This window comes from Solea solea, chromosome 15, assembly GCF_958295425.1.
Source record: "Solea solea chromosome 15, fSolSol10.1, whole genome shotgun sequence".
Taxonomy (NCBI): domain Eukaryota; kingdom Metazoa; phylum Chordata; class Actinopteri; order Pleuronectiformes; family Soleidae; genus Solea; species Solea solea.
The window spans coordinates 20,994,090-21,015,736 of record NC_081148.1 but is presented as its reverse complement, the minus strand read 5'-3'; the positions used below and the strand labels follow the sequence as shown (position 1 = coordinate 21,015,736).

General features: G+C 39.7%; 1 protein-coding gene across 3 annotated transcripts in view; it reads left to right on the top strand.

Annotated features, from left to right (window-relative positions):
• The window catches only part of LOC131473718 (regulator of G-protein signaling 7), a 60,406-nt gene that overhangs the window by 30,619 nt on the left and 8,140 nt on the right, over positions 1–21,647 (top strand). For all 3 annotated transcript variants that reach the window (XM_058651183.1, XM_058651182.1, XM_058651184.1), the window contains exons 3-8: positions 2,247–2,343; positions 9,207–9,257; positions 18,630–18,736; positions 19,462–19,513; positions 20,493–20,557; positions 21,138–21,214. In XM_058651183.1, the coding sequence (XP_058507166.1) occupies positions 2,247–2,343; positions 9,207–9,257; positions 18,630–18,736; positions 19,462–19,513; positions 20,493–20,557; positions 21,138–21,214 (449 nt within the window). The remainder of the gene's footprint in view (positions 1–2,246; positions 2,344–9,206; positions 9,258–18,629; positions 18,737–19,461; positions 19,514–20,492; positions 20,558–21,137; positions 21,215–21,647) is intronic.

The following is a 21,647-nucleotide window of genomic DNA, read 5'->3' as shown; positions in this document are numbered from 1 at the left end:
GCATGTGCCATCATTATTCAATGATTCATACTGTGCAGCCAAAACACTCAGTGTTATCTGTTCAGAGGCTGCAGAGATGCCGTCAAACAGCTCTGGGTGGGTGGATGGATGGATGGATGGATGGGTCAGGGACAGAAAGAGAGAGAGAGAGAGAGACATGAAGACACGGAGAGTCTGTTGCTCTCCCTCGCTCTTGTGGGAAACAACGTCTCTCTCTTCCTCACAACGTGAAGCCAGAAATCCACCTGACTTCAAGAGCCTTAGATCCTGAATATTCACGCTGGTGGCATTTTACCATGCGTAGGCGGTGAGGGTTTGCAGAGATAGGAAAGAGTGTGTGAAGTATTGATCCCCGTGTCTGTCGTCCATGTTTGCTCCGCGTCTCTCGCTCAGGAAGACAAGTCGGGCTTCAAAACAAAGAGTAGGGTGGAGTTAAAAGGAAAATAAACAGTTCAACTGCGGAGAATGAATGAAATTAGGATTCATTTGCTGAGATTTGTCTGAAAACAACAAAGGGGAACGATGTCGGGCTGCAATTCATTAATTAATGAATGAATTAATAATAGCAATTATAATAATTCAATTTGGTGACTTTTTTTATTAAATACGTTTTGTGATTCAAACACCAGTTTTTCAACATTTTCTGAGTTTTATGGATGAAACAACTAATGGATTAATTAACAAAATAGCAAACACATTCATTCATTATGGACGAAGAATGTTAGTTAATTGTTAGTTGACAAGTTAATTTACAGGTCTGAAATAAAGAGTTAATTGATACTGGAGGCAGTTTTGGTTTGGTTGAATCAGAGTACTGCATTTCTTTTGGATATAACGAACGAAAGAAAGAAAGTTTGAAAGGTTTGACACATTTTAGATGCATTTCCTCACATTGAATCAGCCAATGTCTGCACATTTCAGCCAACTGGTCTCCAACAACTAACTGGGATGAATTTTAGCTCCGGGTTATTTGAACGCATTAGCTCATGGACTGTCAAAAAGTTGTGGCAGATCTGCATATAAAACTGCAGAAAACTGTTTTCAGAATCCCAGCTGTTCTTTCCTCTCCGGTCCCACCACAGGTTCATTTTCACCCACTCAAAATCCTCATCTTTCTGGAGCCAAATAGGAAGTAATAATACATATAGGGGCCGACTCCCCTGGTTGCAAAAATAACTTTTCTTAACGAGTTAAGGCCGAATCCTGGTCCTGCATGTTTTAGATGTTTCCAACACACCTGATGTGTTGTAGCAGGGTGATATCTAAAAACACGAAGGACCAGGATTGGTTAATCTTCGATTGCCGATGATATCAAATCCATAAATAATAATTTTCCCGTTTCAAGGGAAGTAGGTGCGATCGTGAGGATTTTTTTGTGATTGACAGCCGGTATCATCCAATAGCAGCCTGGTGGTAATTAAACAATGTCTACAATACTTTTTGTATTTAAGAGTCATCTATTTTAAGATTTTTACACTTTGATTAAGAACAAGACCTCACACTCATGGCAACTCTTCTGTTGAAACGCACAGCTGTTGAGGGAATTACATTACACATACATTATGTTGCCAGGTAATTAGACAGTGTATACATATTTTCCATGTGTATATTTTTACTCTGAGGGAGGAATTAGATCTGGGCCATGCTCTACTCTCTCCGCTCTGCCACCTTCTGTGTGTTCTTGGAAACATGGCTTCCTCGCGTTGCCCTGACAGACCCCGGAGACGACTCCGGCTGCATTTTCAGTCCCTGTGACGCCTGCAAATGTTTGTGTGTCTGCGTGTGTGTGTGTGTGTCTGTCTGTGTCTGTTTGACTGTCTCAGTGCAGCTTTTTGGTTCAAAACCAAACACACAACTTTTTCCAATGCCCTTTGATTGACACAGTGTGTGTTTCTCCTCCGCTCTGTGAATTCTGTATGCACGGACGCAAATACACTGTGATGGATAATAACTAGAAAAACTCATTGGAAGACTTCCAGCACTCAATAACTATTTCAGAAGGCAGTAAGTGCAGCTCACAGGCAGTTTTCTGTGACAAATGACACAACACTCTGACGCATTTAACAGATCTGTCAAAAGAGGGGGGAAAAACGACAGCCGTGTGATTGGTAGTTCCACATTTACATGCTTCACTTTCCCTGCAACCTCATGCAAACCTGTTTGTATCTGCTCATACACAAAACCGTATGGAAAGTTAATGAAAACACTCACTCTCTTTCTTTTCATCCCTTCCTTGTGTTGTCCAGATGGAGGAGGTAATAGCACGCATGCAAGAGGAGAAAAATGGCATCCCCATCCGAACGGTGAAAAGTTTTCTAACCAAGATCCCCAGTGTATTTTCAGGTAAGATCTTCTCTTCTCTTCTCTTAGCTCCCGCCCTTTTAAACTAGTAACCACTCAAACAATGTCCAATAAAACCACTGACAAGTATTTAGAGCGTTGTCCAGTTTGCATTTCACACTGACAGAGGCAGAACGTCGAGAAGATTTTATTGGATTTGCGCTGTGGATAAGACTCTATGCTGGAGTGACATCCCATAAGAGACGACGCATTTAAAAGCTAAAAGGCCTGACTCTATATTAAATATGAATAAACACTGCACAGTGTAGTACGAGCCTATATCAGGGAACACAAGTCAGAGCTTTAAGTCTCTACAGTGGATGAGCCGCACACATGAGATTTTTTATGCCATTTCCTGACACAACCATCACATTTATCCAGGCGTGTGACCGGCACTAGGAGTACACTGGATGTAGCTTTAATGGCTGGGGTTAATTTAGAGTGTCCAATTAACACTGAGTAATGGGGGTTGGGTACCTACCTCAGAGGTATCTCAACCCATGACCTTGCAGAACTCGAACTGGCAACCCTTAGGTCACAAGTTACCTTTCCATCATTACCATATTATCATTGGGTTTCATTACATTAGCATTGTGATTGGATCTGGCTCACAGACCATGAACGCACACAACCTACGAACTTTCCGTGAAGCTCATCACCTTGTTTTACTGGACTGGAATTTTATCAACGTCAAGTAAGTTTCTCTTCATGATTATTGTGGAGTATTAGTTATGATGGAGTGCATGAATTAAACTAGAGTTTGAGGTTGTTATGTCCTTTGTGTCATGGAATGCATGATGTAAATCCCATTACATGGAGGCATTGTAGTTGGACTGTAGAACAAAAATAAAATACTGAGGTTACGTTCAGATCACCATTGTTCAAATCGGATTCAAATTGGATTAATTGCGGATCGAATTTGACGGTTCACTTTCTTAACTCCAGGTGCCTCACATGTAAATGCAAATCAAATAATCAGAAAATCAGATCAAATGTACAGTACGTTTATTGAACTATGGGGGAAATTCAGAAACCAAAGAGATCGCAAAGCATGTGATGACACTTTCCTGTCTTTTTGATTTTGACCACATACTGAAGTGACACTGATCTGATTTAAAACCTGAAATTGGCCTTAAAAAAAAAAAAAAAAAATTGAGTCACTTCAGCCTGGTAATGTAAACGTAGCCCCATAGAAATGGAATTTCTTTGATTATTTACTCAAGTTAAAGCATCATTTTCAGATGAGACCAGATCTGAATGGTTGAGAATGACTCGGACAGGTATGAACGCTCTTCAGCGCAGGGATTTAAGTGTTTTTAAAGTAAAATAGTGAGTAAAATGTGGTGAAGACAGACAGTGTTGTGTGACCTTAGAGTAGAATGGACAGGATTAGCATTCATTTGCATAGATATAGATATTTAGCCCGGCAAATACCAAATGATTCTTTCCTTTTCAGGATAGAAAAGGCTGTGATGGCACTGATTTGAGAGACGAGAAGGTGAACGAAGACTGCGTCTGTGACGTGACGAAAGAGAAACAAAAACCCATTTAATGCCCTGATGATGATGATGATGATGATGATGTGGACACGGCGTCGGCTCAACCAAGCCGACTGAATAAACAGCTCCATGATTGCTTTCACTGGTTGAATAAAGGATTTTTTTTTTTGAGTCCCCTTGATTTTGATCTGCCCCAGATGTCACTGCTGATGCAGGCGTTGACATCAATGAGTCCATCGACTGCACAGAAGACATCGTCCTCAGGTGATCTGAGCAAACACAGCGGGGTCTCACTCAGTCTAATCTGCCGGCTAAAACAGAAAATAGAGAAAGGCTTTTTCAGACGCTGCAGTTTCAAAGATTCAGAAAGTGCAACGTCTGTCTCTGCCTTTCAGAGGAGAACTGCTTAAAAATGAAAATGACTGAACACTAGGTCTCTAGTTTTGTAAATGAGTGTTTATCCTTGTTTTTCTAATTTAAAAAATTTTTTATTTGTATGATTATTATTCTTCATTATATTCATGGCTTTTTAAGCTTCTACATTACTAATGAGTCCTGGGTTTGTTCAGACAGAGCGAGTACAAGTACTTTAAAAAAATAATTATTTCTGTATCAGGGCCTTAACTAACAACATATTCACAATGTTGTGTTGTTTATTGGGGTTTTGCAGTGCAGACTATTGTGGAATCACTTCATTCAGGAGCAGCAGTGTTGCGTTACTCTCACAGTGCCACCTAGTGTTCATACTGCAACATCACAACTATATTGCATAGCTACACATAAATTATGGCAACACAATCCTACTAATAAAAAGGGATGGGACAATACCACTTTTTTGTGTCTGATACCGATATCACAATCTCAAGTATCTACTGATACCGATATTAGTCCGATACAGTCCTTTTATGAACTATGAAGCTGTTAACAACATATTTGTGCCGAGTCATTTCAAAGACACATGATTCAGCCCAAACATGACTCAGCTAAAATGCTGTTGCTGATTTTTATTTACATTTTTACAGTCTGTGCATAGTGAAGCATGCGATATAAAGAATCTTAGCATTGTATTGTATCTGGATTTGAATCGGTCCAATTTCTGATCCATTGATTTTGACCAGATACCCTTTTAATAAATTGAAGTCTCGTGATACATTAACAGTCAAACCGCTTCAAATCCTTTGTGTTGCCTCTCAGAATGGACCGCGCTTGTCTTTTAACATGATTGTACACAAAAGAGAACAGCAAACGCTTTAGGCCTATAAACAACAGCTTATGCACCATTGTCTCTCTTTTGTTGCCTTGCCTCTGTTCAGTCGCAGCCTGTATTGATCAGTGATTTTACACCTGGCCAAGCAACATTAGCTCAGCTCCCACTCTGGTCTTTTTTCCCTCTGATATTGCACACACATCAGGACTGTTACCAAACAGCTCAGGGATCAGGAGGATGACAAGGCTGCAACAGATGGTTTGTGTTTGTTTGTGGCTCTGCTTCGCAGTTGTACTCTGTACTGTACGCACACCTTTCCTGCACGTCGAGAAACCACCGTGAAGCCAGAAACCTGCAAGGATTTGTGTCAAAATAATGTGATGCTCAGTTTCAATCCTGAGCGTGGATCCTCAGGAGTGTGCATTTGTTGTCAGGATGTTGTCACATGAATGTGGCTGATAAATGTTTGCCCGGCTGACCATATCCCAGAATGCTTTGCACCTTCCAGAGTGTTTGACAACTGCCATTAAAACCCTAAAGGAACCCTTATTACAATAATGCAACATTAAAATAATCAATAAAATTAACTATCAAATAATAGCGCTGGAAAAAGACATACTTGTGACATGATTTTGAAGCTTTTCATCATTTCATATTGACCGGGTCTAACTAAGTGATTTCAGCTCATTCTTCGTGTTATTTAAACAGGGATTAGTTCTGAAGAATCTACATTTGTGGATTCAGAATTTGCAAGAAGATTAAGAGAGATTAAACTATGTTTATTTGTCCTAGTGAAACCCGAGTTTGTTGACTTAAATATATGGATATTCTATTATTGTCTAAATAGTGCTTTATTTACTGTTTTACAAATTCTATCTGTTCTTCCAAATCAGAAATCTGTGCAGAGATAAGTGATGCATGTAAATCATAGTCCAAGTTAGCAACATTTGTTAAAGGAGTGAAGAGATTTAAGGGGAATTATCTTACTTGTCCATGTCTGTCTCTCAGCCTGAGATACATCACACGCTGGCGTCTACATTGATGCATCACCAGTATTACATTAAATATTTAAAAAACTAAATTACTGGAGGCCCCATTAAAACCATATACACAATGTTACCAATACAAAACTAAATTTAGATTTTTTTATATATTTTTTTAGGATGTTTTGTCAGCAGTCAGGCTTCGAGGGTGATTCAGGACTCTGAACTGTGGGGGGGCAGCACTTAACCTCTGGGTGTACAGTCTGTCGGAATTTGAAGAATAAGAATTGGTGACATAACTGAGTTGGTGTGGGCTTGACCGTCTCATTTCTCACAGTGCTCGCAGACTTCCACGTCCTCCGTGCCCTGAATATGTAGCCGACGTAGTGCCCTCCTCCGTCACCTGCACACTCATGAGGATCCAGATCCAGGCCTTGGTTTGAGACACAGCTAGTGAGTCAATGTGCGAGCTAAGTGGATCAGGATATCTGTCACCATTAAGTGATGACTGGACTCCGCCCACAAACACATGACTGCCCTATTAGGATGTTGCAACCCATTTAACCCATTAACACCTAAGCTTTTTTGTCTATTTTAACCATACAAAGGGCCAGAAAATGTCCTGTGAGTAAGTGCTTTTGCCCATTTTTTCCAGAATAACTTTCAATATCTGGCAGTTATTTACAATTAACTGCATGTTAAATAGTGTTAACAATTTAAAATGAAGAAAAACAAAAGGTTTTATGTAAAAAAAACCACAACTCTGTAGAACAGTATAAAACATATTTAAAATAAAAAGTCTCAATGACCAAAACAGGCCAACAAATAGAAACTAGGTGTTTTTCCGACTTTTTCCCTTTTTGATGACAAAGGCACTGATTCGCCAGCTTCCTGCAACAGAGCATGTTCAATTACCGTAATAACCATACATTGTCTTTGACGCGCAGCTTCTCAGCTTTCAGAAACGGCTGGATTTGTTCCAATAGCACAAACCATTGCGTAATTACGGTAATGCAAAGTGCACTTGCACAAACTCGTCGCCTGCGATACATTCGGTGTTCAAGGGTCCAAATAGTATCTTATGTTTACAATGCCTGAGGTGACACGCAGGCTGCTGTACACATATGATTACATGGGAAGATGTGTGTCCTTTAAAATAAAAGATAAAAAAGTCACAGATCAAATAACAATATATATTCTAATGTCACACATTTGCATCATCTCCACTTTAAAGTATTGGTTTCTATCGCGCTTGTTGCCCTTTGCTGTGTCCTGGCATTTGCTCCAGTAATTTTCCAACATTTGCCTTGAATGGGATCATTATGTTTGATGGCGTTGTTTATTGACCTGTTTACATCATTGTGACAGTATTATGCACAAACACGCACGCACACACTCAGCTGTGAAAAGCAGCCTTGTTACACGTTTACCTCACACATCTCGTTTAAGCTTCGCCTTTAAAAATGGGTCGACTTTGACAACGTAAAGGATGGAGTTGCATAAATAATGTTAATCCACGGGAAATGTCATCTGGCTGTGGAGGCTCTGAAAACCAACTGTGCCAGAGGAATGGAGAGACAAAACACAAACAGGAAGACAGATTGATGGAGAGAGAGAGTCTGGGACTGACTGTCTCAACGCATGAATTCCCTCATATTTCCATTTCACACCTTTTTTTTCTGATTCCTGTCTCCTGTGTCTCTCGTCTCCTCAGCACACCTTCACCTGTCAGTATGACAGACAGCAATAATAGCTTGGAAAAAATAAATTATATTTAGCCAAAGTGCCAAAGTCACATGTCACGAGGTGTGAAAATGCCCAAGGGGGGGGGGGGGGGGGGGGGACAGAGAATACTGTTGTTTTTTCCTGAGATGTGAAAATGATTGAGTTTCATTCTTGTTGTACGAAGTGTAAGAATTTATATGGGCTCAGTGATTAACCCTCTCATGAACATCATGATCATTTTGATTTCATGGATGTAGAATTGTCAAAAACAAATTTCTGAATTCTCTATATATCACAAATGATCCAGGGGTTAGTCTGTTTACTGCAGTAATGAGAAGTACGCATGTACTTCTACAAGAGTTCACCTGAAGGCGAGCAGCAGGGAAAGGCAAGATCACCATTAGGAACAACCAAAAAGCTCAAGATCGTCACAGCAACAGCTTTTGCTTTCGTCACATATGGATGCGAGTCAGTGACCAAACCAGAGGAGAAGAAGGTCGACGTATTTGAAATGTGGGCAGAACATCCAGGCAAAAGAGCCACTCAACACCAAGATGATGCTCCCAGAAGAAAGAAGACCTTCTTTGGCCATGATGTTCTTCTCATTCAGGGGGCGAGGCCCCAAACAAGAGAAGGAGGTGCAGACCACAGACACCATCACCACGTGGACACAGCAGATCATCGCCGTCGGCGAGTCCTCAGCGAGTCCTGCCTTGTCTGCAGTGTAGTTTCTGATCTGTTCACGTCTTATTTTGGTGTTTTTGACAGCTGTAAATGTTCAACATGATCAAAAACCATCTACATATAAGAAATAAAACACCATTTTAATTTTGACCAGCACCAGGCAGCTATTGGACAATGGTAGATGTCAGTCACGTGATGGTTTGTGGCATATACTTTATAGTCTATTTGCTTCTTAATAGGAACATCATTTACAAAACTGACTGAGACCATTAACAGGAACAGTAAAATGTTGACTGATGTTATAAATCAAGTGAGAAGTAGCAGCTCATTTTCCTCACAGACTTCCATTCAAACAAAGTACTTTTCGTCTTGTCAAAGCACAAGGCTACATGCATCTCTTATATATACTGCATGGTTTACAATATATGCACAAAATAAAGACTTAACAAATGCCGTGACTAAGTCACACGTTGTTTTGTGCCGTTAGCGAACGCAACAGTCGCTTCATTATTCCTTTGTGCCTCTCTGGTCATTCACGTTAATGGACCACAGCCAAAGACAGCTGGCTTAGAGAGGATGTCAGAAAATAATATTTGGTAATGGATGGCCCATTACACACCCACTTGGTGCAAGGTGAGAGTATGCATTGTGATGATGTGTGGGGTTGGTGGGCAGAATTAAGTGTCACATATTATTATGTTTCTGCGCACTGAGAACACATTGTTTATGCCAGTGATTCATACGTATGTGTGCTTCCTCTTGTTTCAGGTTCTGATATTGTACAGTGGATGATCAAGAACCTGGACATTGAAGATCAAGGTAAAAGACTTGATCATTATTGATTTATTGCAGATTTTCTCTATCTATCTATCTATCTATCTATCTATCTATCTATCTATCTATCTATCTATCTATCTATCTATCTATCTATCTATCTATCTATCTATCTATCTATCCATATATACACACACATATATACATATATACACAAACATATATACACATATATACACACATATATATATATATATACACATATATACATATATACACATACATATATATATACACACACATATATACTGTATATACACACATATACACACACACACACATACGTGTATATATGTATGTATATATATATATATATATACACACACGTGTGTGTGTATATATACACATATATATGTATGTGTACATATACATATACACAGACATATATATATATATATATATATATATATATATATATATATATATATATATATGTATATGTACATATACACACTGTTTCCACAAGCATAGTACCTAGCTGAATAGGGACTATGCGTGATGTGATGACGAACTATAGATCAGTTAAAAAGACTCGACAATCCCAAAAAACGTGGGTTAATCTCCAACAATTACCAGGAAATTGTCTAAAATCTCAATATGTAACAGTGGAGTCTGTTAAACGTGTGTAAAATGAAGTCATGGCCGTGCAGTGATGACTCCGCCCACGTTGAGTAGGTAGTGTTTTTGTAGTGAAAAACCAGCCTAAACCGTGCCGTGGTGAGGCGAGCTGGGACCATAGTGGAAAAGGGCAATTAGGATCAGGTGTTGTATTGGCAGCACTCGACGTCACACATGACTCACGGTGGCACTTCAGATCACATCTCCAGTCTAAAGGACACATTCGAGATTCAGGCGCCTTATTGTCCTTGTGTAGCGCAACACAATTGCTTTTTGTCACAAACCCAGGAGGTGCAATTCAAATGCTAAAAGCATAAAAACAAGATGATTAAATAAGAGTACGAAGCCAACAGTACAATGAAATTCAAGTTAAGGATTAAAATATAATAAATAACTGTATTTGGTGAGCACAAAGCAACACCTAATGTGCATGCGCGTTGCCATGACCCGTTCCTCACACATTTCCCCCTCACATATTTTTACATCGTCTCATCCGGAGAAAAACAAGTGAACTCAAGAAACTGTTGTGAGAATAATCTGATATTTGAGTTGACTTTATGTCATAACTCCGCGTTCCTTTTATTTATTTATTGATTGGGTACGGTTTGAAACTCTCCATGGCAACATTAGAATAAATGCTTTCACCTTCAAAAGGTTTTCTGAATCAAACATTTTCATTAGCCTGCACTAAAAGAAAGAGCTTCACCTATATATGCTTTTTCAGAACCTATGTGTTCCCTCGCTGCATGTAAATGGGCACAGTTCTGCCTTTTTTCTTTGATCTACCTTTTTATGTCCTTGAGCTACATCACACACTGCAGTCCTTTTCGGTTATTTTCCCTTTCCCCCCCCCCTCCTTTTTTTGTCCCAGTGTGATGAGGCAGAACTGCACTGTCTTGAGGCAGTCGCCTGTTCATTAGTCGAGCCCCTCGCTGCACATAAAGTAACTTGAAAGTGGAGAGGCTGAACATGTGATGGATGTGGAAAGTTAAAACTGCTCGCTTGCTCGCTCGCATGAAAGACGGTGATGAAGACGTGTAATGTAAAGTAAGAAAGGGCGCCGTGCGCGTGTGCGTGTGTGTGTGTGTGCGCGCGGTGCTGTATTTGTTCAGCTGTCTCATCAACTCAGAATATGTTTGTGTTGTTTCATCAAGTAAACAAGTATCATCCTGTCTTTATCTGTCAGTCAATTATGCCTCTGAGTGAGTGTGTGTGTGTGTTTAATGGCATAAACACCGACCTTTTCAGGACTACATGTCCTCATGGAGACCAAAACCTGGTCTTAATTAGGCAGACCCTCTATTTCTGAGGAACTGCTTAAGTTGTGGTTCGGTCAGGGTTAGAGTTAAGCCCCCCTCACACTAGAGGATTTTCAAATCTGACTTGATTTTAAAAAACGTGAGAGACCACAGACACAAAGGACTTTGTAACCGATTTTCAATTAATTCATTTAATCCTGAGAAAGCAAAGACGAGAGGGATGACTGTAGCTCAGTGGTAGAGCGAGTCATTGTTTAACTCAAAGGTTGTGGGTTCAATTCCCGGCTCCGCTAGTCTACAAGCCAATGTGTTCCAAGATGCAGGACTACACACTTTTAGGCGTTTAATCAAATGATTTAAGTGAGACAATTCCATGGATTTGGGATCTCACAGAAACCGGCGTGATTTAACGTGACTTAAGAATATAAAAAATACATGGAGGCGAACTGTCAGCGTTTATAGCTGTTGTGTTTGCGAAGCTTAAATGTGAATGAGGTCATGGCTGAGAAGACGGAATCAACTCGGCTTGTACAAGTACACAACATCTGTTTCCCGGTTAACTCGCTCTCATTGGTTATCACAGGGTTCTGCTCAACCTGATGTCCAACAAAGTTTATTAATCCCTCAAACTACCAGATAATTCAGCCAGATAATCTGTTCATATCAACCAAAAATCAGAAGGGCCCCGACAATTGTTGGAAGGACCGAAATCTGGCCATTTAACATCTTGTGTGGGGTAAGATTTAGGCATTAACTGGTGATGGCTAACACATTTTGTCCAGGCATCCAAACGATATAACGGATATAAATCAGTGCAGAGTCCTAAGAAGAATGCCTTCGCAGACCTGTGTGTGCACACATTTCCAAATATTTTGTTCAACGTCATACACAACAGAGCCAAACCTGCCTGAAACCTAAAAGTTAAGTTAAGTCTTTAGTATTTCCTTGCAGTCCCTGTGTCTGTTTCCCTGCGGCGGTGAACACAGTGTTATGCAAAACTGCAAAGTGACTTCAACACGGGGCCACTCCTGCCTGCCGGTGCCGACAAACACGGCAAAGTGAAAAGCAATTAATGTGGTTCACAGCATGGGAGCGGCAGCAGCAGTGTTTATTATATAAAGGCAGATGAGCTTATATCAAAGTTGACTGGGGATTTAGAGTGATTTTGCTAAAATGAATGCCAGCACATAATGTACTGACACACTCCAGATACACCCATTATCTATGTACTCTCCAATTCAGTACTTCATTTTATTACCCAGTGCAGAAACCCTGCCTAGAAAAGATCTTCTCAAAGTTTCTACAAGACATAATACGTCCATTAAAACATACTCAACATGTGGTGTGGTAGGTCTACTTGATGTACGGTGGCCAAGACTCGATTGATTAGCATGCAAAGAGTGTTCAGCCGAGTCCAGACAGACGTAACAAACAAAGGAATTCCAGTTAATTATTATCTATATTTACACCAGACAACAACAGCGAGTTCAGTGCGAGCTTTTGTGAAGCAGACGTGATAAAATATGTGAATAACCTCATACAACGAAAAAGAAAATACTGTATGTGCCATAAAAGCCTGGAAATGGAGCAAAACAACACAAGGTTCAAAAGGGGTTAATGGACTAAACGGCATCCATTAATAATATTTACTGTATTATAATTTCATAAGACCAGGTTGGAAAAAACAATAACTTCCACCTGCTCTTTTAACCCAAGCTTGAAAATTCTTCCCTGTAGGGACGGGTTTGGTCAGTGTGGTCATTTATTTACTGAGGTAACTCACACACACGCGGTCAGTATCTGAAAAGCTCAAAATATCAGACCCAATATCACAGTGTAAATAAATAAATACTCATTGTAATTATTCCTGATGGCTGTCACATATTATGGAAATTAGAATCAAACTACCCGACAACCTCTGCTGATATGATTGACATTCTCTGCAATACGCGGCGTCATTATACATTCCTGGACGAGTACTCACGTCATTACCATTGATCTGCACTTTCTGTTCATTTCCCAGGAGAGAAAAGTTGGCCGTCGATTCTTCCTTCATTTCCTATGGGAGAAAACAGAAAAGTTGTAGAAAATGTCAGATATTTTTTTTTTTTAAAGTGGAAATATTCAAAAAAGGAAATGGCTATCCTAATCTAGATGAATATTTGACACATTTACTGTTAATCAAAGCATTGTAGTAGAAGATAGCAACCATAATTCATTAATATTCTGCAGGATTGTAGCCTGGAAGGAAACATTCACATTCTGCTGAAAGAACATTAACAGATAGATTGCTAAATCACCTCTTATGTCTTGAATGGACCCACATGTAGATTGAACATTTTAACAAAAAGAGCATTTAACAAAATAAAGGAGGATGGGGATGGAATCAAGTAAAACACAAAGAGAAAACAATACTTCTGACAAAATGAACCGACAAAGACTCTGCATGGGAGGCAGGGACAACCAAACACAGGTGAAACACATTAGGGCGGGGCACACAATCAAAAGGGAACACATGACAGGAAGTAGCAAGGAAATACTGCAAAATAAAACAGGAAACAAAGAACAGAAAATAACTTAAAACTAACAAAAACTCTAAAAAGAATATAGTGTCCTCCCTACATCTCTTAGGTCATTATTTCTATGGCCACTAGAGGTGTCCTAACAATAAAATATATAAATATGGGTGGGTTGTAATATTTTCATTGCACTGGGTGGACGGTCATAAATGTCATAAAAGTCAATAAAACGACCTGCGCTGGATAACAATGTGACACTGTTGACTCTCGTAGAATCACAAAACCCAGAGAAAATTCTCAGAATGTAAAAATATCAACATTGTGGGAAGATATTTGACAAGTTCTCATGTGGATCACCTAAAACCTGGTCCTACTGCGACAGACCCTTATGAGACTCTGGTTAATGTTAGTTTTACGAAGTGTGGTTAAGTTTATGTTAAGGTTAGGCATGAAGTGGTTAGGGTTAATGTTGTTCACTGCAATGTCCTACAAAAAACAGCTGCACACACTGGTTTGTGTGTTTTGTGTGTGTGTAACACACCCACATATATAATAATTTCAGTTTTTGTTGGGTATTTGAAACATAACTGACTAGATATCCACCACTCGACGACATGACATCAGCGCCATACTGTCCATGAGCAATATGAAGGGTGTGAATTGCAAATGAAAGAACATCAGGGAGCCGTAAAACGATCTCTGAGCGAGGACATATGGCTCATCCCATAATGCTCCTGGTCTCCCCCCAGCCTCCTCCTCCAAGCCTCCAGCTCATCAGACTCATCATGAGTCACTCCTGCTGCTGTGGGCACTTCACATGATCTGTCTTCAGTTTCCTGGGATCACTGAACTGCTACTGTGTATATTAAAGTTTATAACTCCCTGAAAATGAAAATGATTCACTGTATGGAATTCTTTTATGAGTTCAGGTGCTCATGTTGTGACTCCGCCATCTCCTCCTCACCTGGAGACAGTGCAGAGATGAAAATTGCCACCAAAATATTAATATAAATGATGAAAATCTAACTGTAGTGTAGAGCCTCCTCACATGTCTTCAGAGAAACTCAGCAGGAGAACTCTCACACTCCACTTGGCAGCTCTCCATCTTGCTGGTTTTCTTTTTGGCACAGAGTTTGTAATGTGATGAAATTGAAAGGGAGTTCTCTCACTTGACTCTCTCAACAACTCCACTAATTCCGATACAAGGTTTAGGGAAAACCTTAAGCTTCCTTGTTGCCGACTGATCCTCATGAACTCCTCCTGCTGTAGAAAAGCAGCAACACAATAATCTGCTTAGTCATTCATCAATCTCTAAGAAAACTTTGTTGTATTCTTTCTCTAAACTTAAAGCTGCATTGTGCAACTTTTTGCTGATTTTGGTGTGGATGTCAGTTTGGTCACATTGTTGGTGTCGTGTTAGTGCTCTTGCCTTTGAAGCAAGAAGACAAGGGTCTTTCTGTCCAAAAACTTGCAATAAGGGGATAAGGTCAATTGGACAATCTAAATTGACATGTCCTACGTCAGCTGAGATTGGCCCACAACCCTCATGTGGAGGATAAAGTGGTAGAAAAAGGATGGTTGGATGTTAGTTTGGTCATTGTGCAAGAAACTTTATCTGTATGTGACGTCAAACATCTGAGAATGAAAATACTATCAGACCTGGCTGTGTGTGTGTGTGTGTGTGTGTGTGTGTGTGTGTGTGTGTGTGTGTGTGTGTGTGTGTGTGTGTGGAGGGGCAGGTGGGGCAAGAGCCAGTTATTGTCTAGTCAAACAGCTGAATGATCAGATTTTTTTCAACAGTAAAATTAACCTTTGAAACATGCAGATTTGGGGATTAGGTCAATTGGACACTCTAAATTAACCATAGGTGTGATAGTTGAAGTTGTTTGTCTCTATGTGCCATTGGCACCAGTGACACTCGTGTGGGATAAATCGCTAGAAGATGGATGGATGAAGGTTTTGTGGGCACATCTTTGCAATTTTCAGTCCTACTCCAACCTGTTTGCTGTGTCTCCATCATTGTCTGGCACAATGACGGAGACGCGCCTCCATCTGTCTCGATATAAAAGCAAACCACATCCTGTGTGCAGCGTGGGACTGTTGCCAGATGACACAAGCTCTAAACACCACTGAGAAACACAGAGAGAGCCGCGTGAAGGTGACAGGCTTAAATCAGCTCTGTGTGAACTCATTATGTCAATAGTGTGACTGTAACATTTGTTTAGTTTTAAAAGTTACACGGTACATTTTTAAATTACATTTGTGCACACGCTGCTAGGATTTTGATCAGTTTTTGTTGGGTGATTTTCTAAAGTTTTAATCAGCATCTGAGTGATCTGGGTTTAAAATACCATCAGATAAAACCTCGGCTTAACTTTCACCAAAAAACAAAGAGAACGGGCAAACAGATCAGCACTAATGCGTTTGAAAAACAGCCAGCAACAATCTCTGTCATCATTTCACGCACAGATGACTTTTCTTTAACCTGTTATTTTTTTCCCCCATCTGAGGTAAGAATCTGTACATTTTTAATGGAAAATAAGTAAAGGACACACAGATGAGTGGATATTTGGTTTTACCTGTGTGGCACAATTGCAGACACAAATGTAACATGACACGTTTGCACAAGTGCGCTTTGCATTACCGTAATTATGCAACGGTTTGTGCTGTCGGAAAAATTCCAGCGCTCTCTGAAAGCCAAGAAGTTGTGGTTATTACGGTAATTTCACGTGAGAGAGTTGGAAAAACGCCTGTACATAGTTTCCATTTTTTGGTCAGTTTTTGGACATTGAGACACAGACTCAAACAGATTTGTACTGTTCAAATTTCAAAACGGTATTTTAACATGCAGTAAATTTTAAATAATTGCCAGATATTGAAAGTCATTCTGGAAAAATAGGCAAAAGAACTTATTTACAGGACCTTTTATGGTTAAAATAAGCAAAAACAAAAAGTCTAGATGGATATTTTGAGGCTTAGGTGCAAGACATAGTACATGAAGAATACAGAGGGGGGTGTTTATAAGTAAACAAGGTTGAATAATTTATGACTCATAATTTATTAATAAATGGAGCCCAGTCTTACACACACACACACTCAAAGAGGCCCAGTGCACATGTGGATGTGTTGATAAGTGAGATATTTTATGCATACAGTTATTGCATTTACAAGATTGCCTATTTTGAGCCTGTCAAGCATTTCAAGTTAGCTCATTAGAGTGTTAGGAAGAGTTTACTGCCGCCTCCCTCCACTAAACATCCATTAAATAATCAAATTACGTGACAGGAATAGACACCGCTGTATCAAACAAAAAAGCATGACGGGAATCGAGTAAACCAAAGACACTGAGATTCTGACGGGGTCGGAGGTTGAGAACAGAGGGGGGAATCACTGGCGATCATGTGTTTTCACCATGTGACGGTTTTTAAATCAGGGACAGTGAAGCGCGCCGTATACTGGGGAGCAGGTTCACAAGTGACTCCACTGATGCATCGTGACTGACAGCCGAGTAATGAGCGAGGCCTCCCGCCGAGTGTTGACCTGTCCGTCCTCCCGTCACAGCTGTGACACTGTCTCATCAAGCAGCAGCAGCAGCAGCAGCAGCAGCAGCAGCAGCAGCAGCAGCAGCAGCAGCAGCAGCAGCTCTGGTGAACATTGTGGCCATTAGTCAAGGGCAAATTTATACTTAAGGATGAAAGGTGAAAAAAGTTAATTAGCTGGACAGAAAAAAAACAAACCCAGCACGCTCCCCCAGAATCTGTGATGAGGAACTATTGATTGCCGAATAAATAGAAGAAAAAGAAGAAGAAATATTCCAGTGCAGATTTATCTTTTACTGTGACCTCAGTAGCAAGTCAATAAAGAGTGTCCGTCCATAAAGAGAATGCAGTTTCAAATTCTGATTAATAAGGAAGTGTCTTATCCCCGCAAAGGGTTGACATTCGGGCTTGTTTTCTGGCAAAGAGCAAGAAATGAAAGTCTGATACCAGTTTCATATCTTAACATGAAAACAGGACTCTCTCTTAGACAAAAACAAGACAATCATTTACCATTTTAGAAAAGGTAATATGTCAAATCATTTCCCAGGTTTGAGCAATTGGCAGGCGAAAGTGACCGCAGCTCCTACCTTGTGACCTTAAGGTTTTTCTTTCCTCAAAATCACTTGATTTCAATCATGATGCTAATATTTGAGTATACACATTCTTTTTGTATAGCACTATTCATACACAGGGCAACTCAAAGTGCTTAATAACGGCATAGAAATGCAAAAAGCAAGACATTAATATGAACATTAAGATAGACATTAAACTCATAAGAGATAAAAGTTTGATTTGCCAATAAAAGTGCATTTAAAAGACAAGAATGAGTTAATAACTAAGAAGATTATTTGAGAATTTCAGAAAAAGCTGCAGTCAAAGTCACAATTCATTAATTCATGAATCAAAATTCATCCTGAGCTGATGTCGCTGAGATATACGCTGCTGAACTTGTTAAATTCGACTTGTCAAGTTAAATTTAAATCTGGATGAGTGTCTGATCCTGCATACATGACATTTCCTTTGACTGACATATGCTTTTACAGTTTAGTGCATAGACTCTGACCAAAATTGAATGGGAACATAGTTGAGTGATCATCTACTGTACCCATCACATAAAAAATTCAGATTGAGTCATAAAAAATTAGGCTAAACTAGGAAGCTGCCAACAGAAGGACAGACAAATTTACAGAGAAACCCACGCCAAGGAAAACATGACCTCCTTCCTCACACCTTGTGATTAATAAGCGCACAAAGTAAGTCATCATATCAGAACAAGTCGTTATGAGAGTGAAAAATGTCTGCTGCACAGCCTCGAACAACATCTACACAACACTTATGACAGTGTCGTCAGAATAATAATCCCTTAAAAAGACATGGAAACTTTCCTGTAACCAGAGTTTCTGTGTGTTTTCTCTCTCTCAGTGGAAGCTCTTCACCTAGGAACGCTGATGGCGGCACATGGTTACTTCTTCCCCATCTCAGACCACGTCCTCACTCTCAAAGATGACGGTACTTTCTATAGGTTTCAGGTAAGAATGATAAGTTATTATCGGTCCCTAATGTGTGAAAAAGCACGAGGAATTTAGGGTAAATGGCTTATTTCTTCTGTCATAAACAGAAATGAATCCAGGTTTGTTATGATAAATTGTTATTTGTTATGTGCTCACAAGGAAAAAAAACACACATATAATTGCTTTGTAATACCCTGTATTGTCATTTCTCTAAAAAAAATTTGTCGAAATGAATTAAATACAAAATGAAAAACACTCATTAGAGTTTTGGAATATAACACACAGTAATGGCTTCATCATGTGTGATATGAGGGATTTAAAACACTCATTTGTCGTTGTGGTACAGGTCCATGAAAAAAAAGACGAGAGGTTTTTTGTTCTGAATGTTAATAGAGCGACAGCTTAAGGGATTTTTTTTTTTTTACGAGCCAAAATGAATCAACGTGTGAGACTGTGGCTGAGTTAGTATTAGGCTTTATTTTGCTCTTCACATGTATTCAGCTCGGTCCATACAGTCAGTGCTCGACATCAGGGGTCAAGATTGATGCTTCAGTCTGCCAGTGCTCGCAGAAAGGAGCTTATGTGCTTTAGATATTTATGCCGCCAACCACAACAAAAATGTTTTATTGTGACAGATGCAGGGGCTGTGACTGCATGACAACACCATGTGGGTTACAGTTGCATGCTGTCAAAGTGAGGTTTGTCTCAGCTCTGTTCTCCTAATGACCTGTTTTTCACTTCAGACTCCATACTTTTGGCCATCAAACTGCTGGGAGCCAGAAAACACAGACTATGGTGAGAGAGCCGCTCTGTTATCATCTGATTTTTATTTATTATTATTATTATTTATTTATTTTTTAAGTACATATGACCAGTGAGGTTTCAGAAGATGAAACATAAATGATGCAGAACTGCAGAATCACAGAAACATGAAGTCACTTTCAAACTCCACTCCGACGCTTCAGTTACAGCAGAATCAATTACACTGCAGTGGGCATGCAATTACTCTGTGTGCTCTCTGCCTTATTTATATACAGTATTTCACATGTGTTTATTTATTCATTTGCACGTATTCCACCCTGAGTCAGCTGTGTGTGTGTGCAACACTCACTGATTACAGTGAAAGGAAACCCGCAGTGTGTTTGAATGTGTGCTGCACGTCGCAAATTGATTTAATGTAATAAAGGGAAGAGGTTTTCATTGTTTACAGTGGAGATATCGGCATTATTTCATAACGCTGAAAATGGCTCTAGTGAATTGCCTGAGCCGCGCCGGTCTTTCATTTGCTGTTTAAATTGGGGGGGACAAAATGGGGGGGAATTAATCTGTGGGTGTTAGAGGAAGCTGGAGAGTCTCACGTGTGGCAAGTGATTCATGTGTGTGATGCACCTTAATGGAAACCGTCTAATGACATAATGAAAGCTCCCACATAATGGTCAGTTAACAAAGGGATGAAGGGAGGATGATGGTACAGGAAGACATCAAAAGTCACTCACACACACACACACGCACGCACGTACACACAGACACACAAACACACACACACACACACAGTAACAGACACAATCCACAGTGGATAACCTTTGTGATTTGCAGGCCAGTTTAAATGTGCAGTTGAGAGGATTAAATGAGTAAACGCATGGCCACTTAAGGCTGTTAAAACCAAAGCTAAGATCCGGTTCTCCCTCTATTGCAAACCTCTCTCTCCCTCCCTCCCTCTCTCCCTCCCTCCCTCCCTCACTTCCCTCACTTTCACTCTTTTTCTCTCCTCCAGCTGTTTACCTCTGCAAAAGAACAATGCAAAATAAAGCACGTCTGGAGCTTGCAGACTATGAAGCGGTAAGTTTATGAGGACAGGTAAATGACAAGGACAGGCAAATGTTGAGGACAGCTGAACGGTGAGGACAGGTGAATGATGAGGACAGGTGATTTGATGCTAATTAAGGTCCCTGATTGAGTGAGAAAGTTAAAGCATTTGTGACCTTTGACCCATTTTCACTGATACAATTATGTGTTTACATATTTTTATTTTGTCAGCACTTTAATTTGTAAAGGTTTGCCTTTAATTAAAAACAATTAATGTGAGGCTCGACAAAAGAAAGAAGCCCAACCTTGTGAAAAAGTAACTAAGTAATTTTTACTCTGAGTACATTTTAGAAAAGCTACTTTTTAACTATAGAGTGCAGTACTTTTACTTGTATTTCAGTAAAATGTTATCAACATAGTATACTTTGACTTGAGTAGAATATTTCAGTACTCTTTTTTTTCTTTTTCCCTTTTGTGTGAGAGCAGTGACCATGAGAGACGACATCCAGCTGTGATGAGTGCAGTGTGCACTAAACACCATCATCAGATCAGACCCCTCAGAATAAAAATGTCTTTTCTTATCCTGTGTGTGTGTTCTTTGTTTTATTTCCAGGAGAGCTTAGCAAGACTACAGAGAGCCTTCGCCAGGAAATGGGAGTTCATTTTTATGCAAGCAGAAGCACAAGCAAAGTAGGTTTTCACATGACTTTCACCATTCTGACTGATATAAGGAAAACATGGGATCTGTGATAATGATGATGATGATATGACTGATACTAACAGACAGACACTGAGCCCATGCAGACACTAAAAAACAATGAAATTCATTGTTTTTATTCAAACAATATGAATTTATAGAGGGTTTTTTTTTCCCGTCACACTGAGCAAAAAACATCCTGTACTTTCTCCATTGTTCAAATAAATCTTTACAAATTGGGGTACCGGGGGAAGTGGAGTAAAGGATTCTAGGCTGCCATCGTGGGAGAAAAATGATGAAATAAAAACATAACAAAACAAAAATGTCTTTGGCCAAATAAAACCACCATGATAAATGATGGTTTACATTGATTGCATGTACATTGTGCATGCAGGTTAAAGCGATGACAGAAAGAGGAGAGAAACT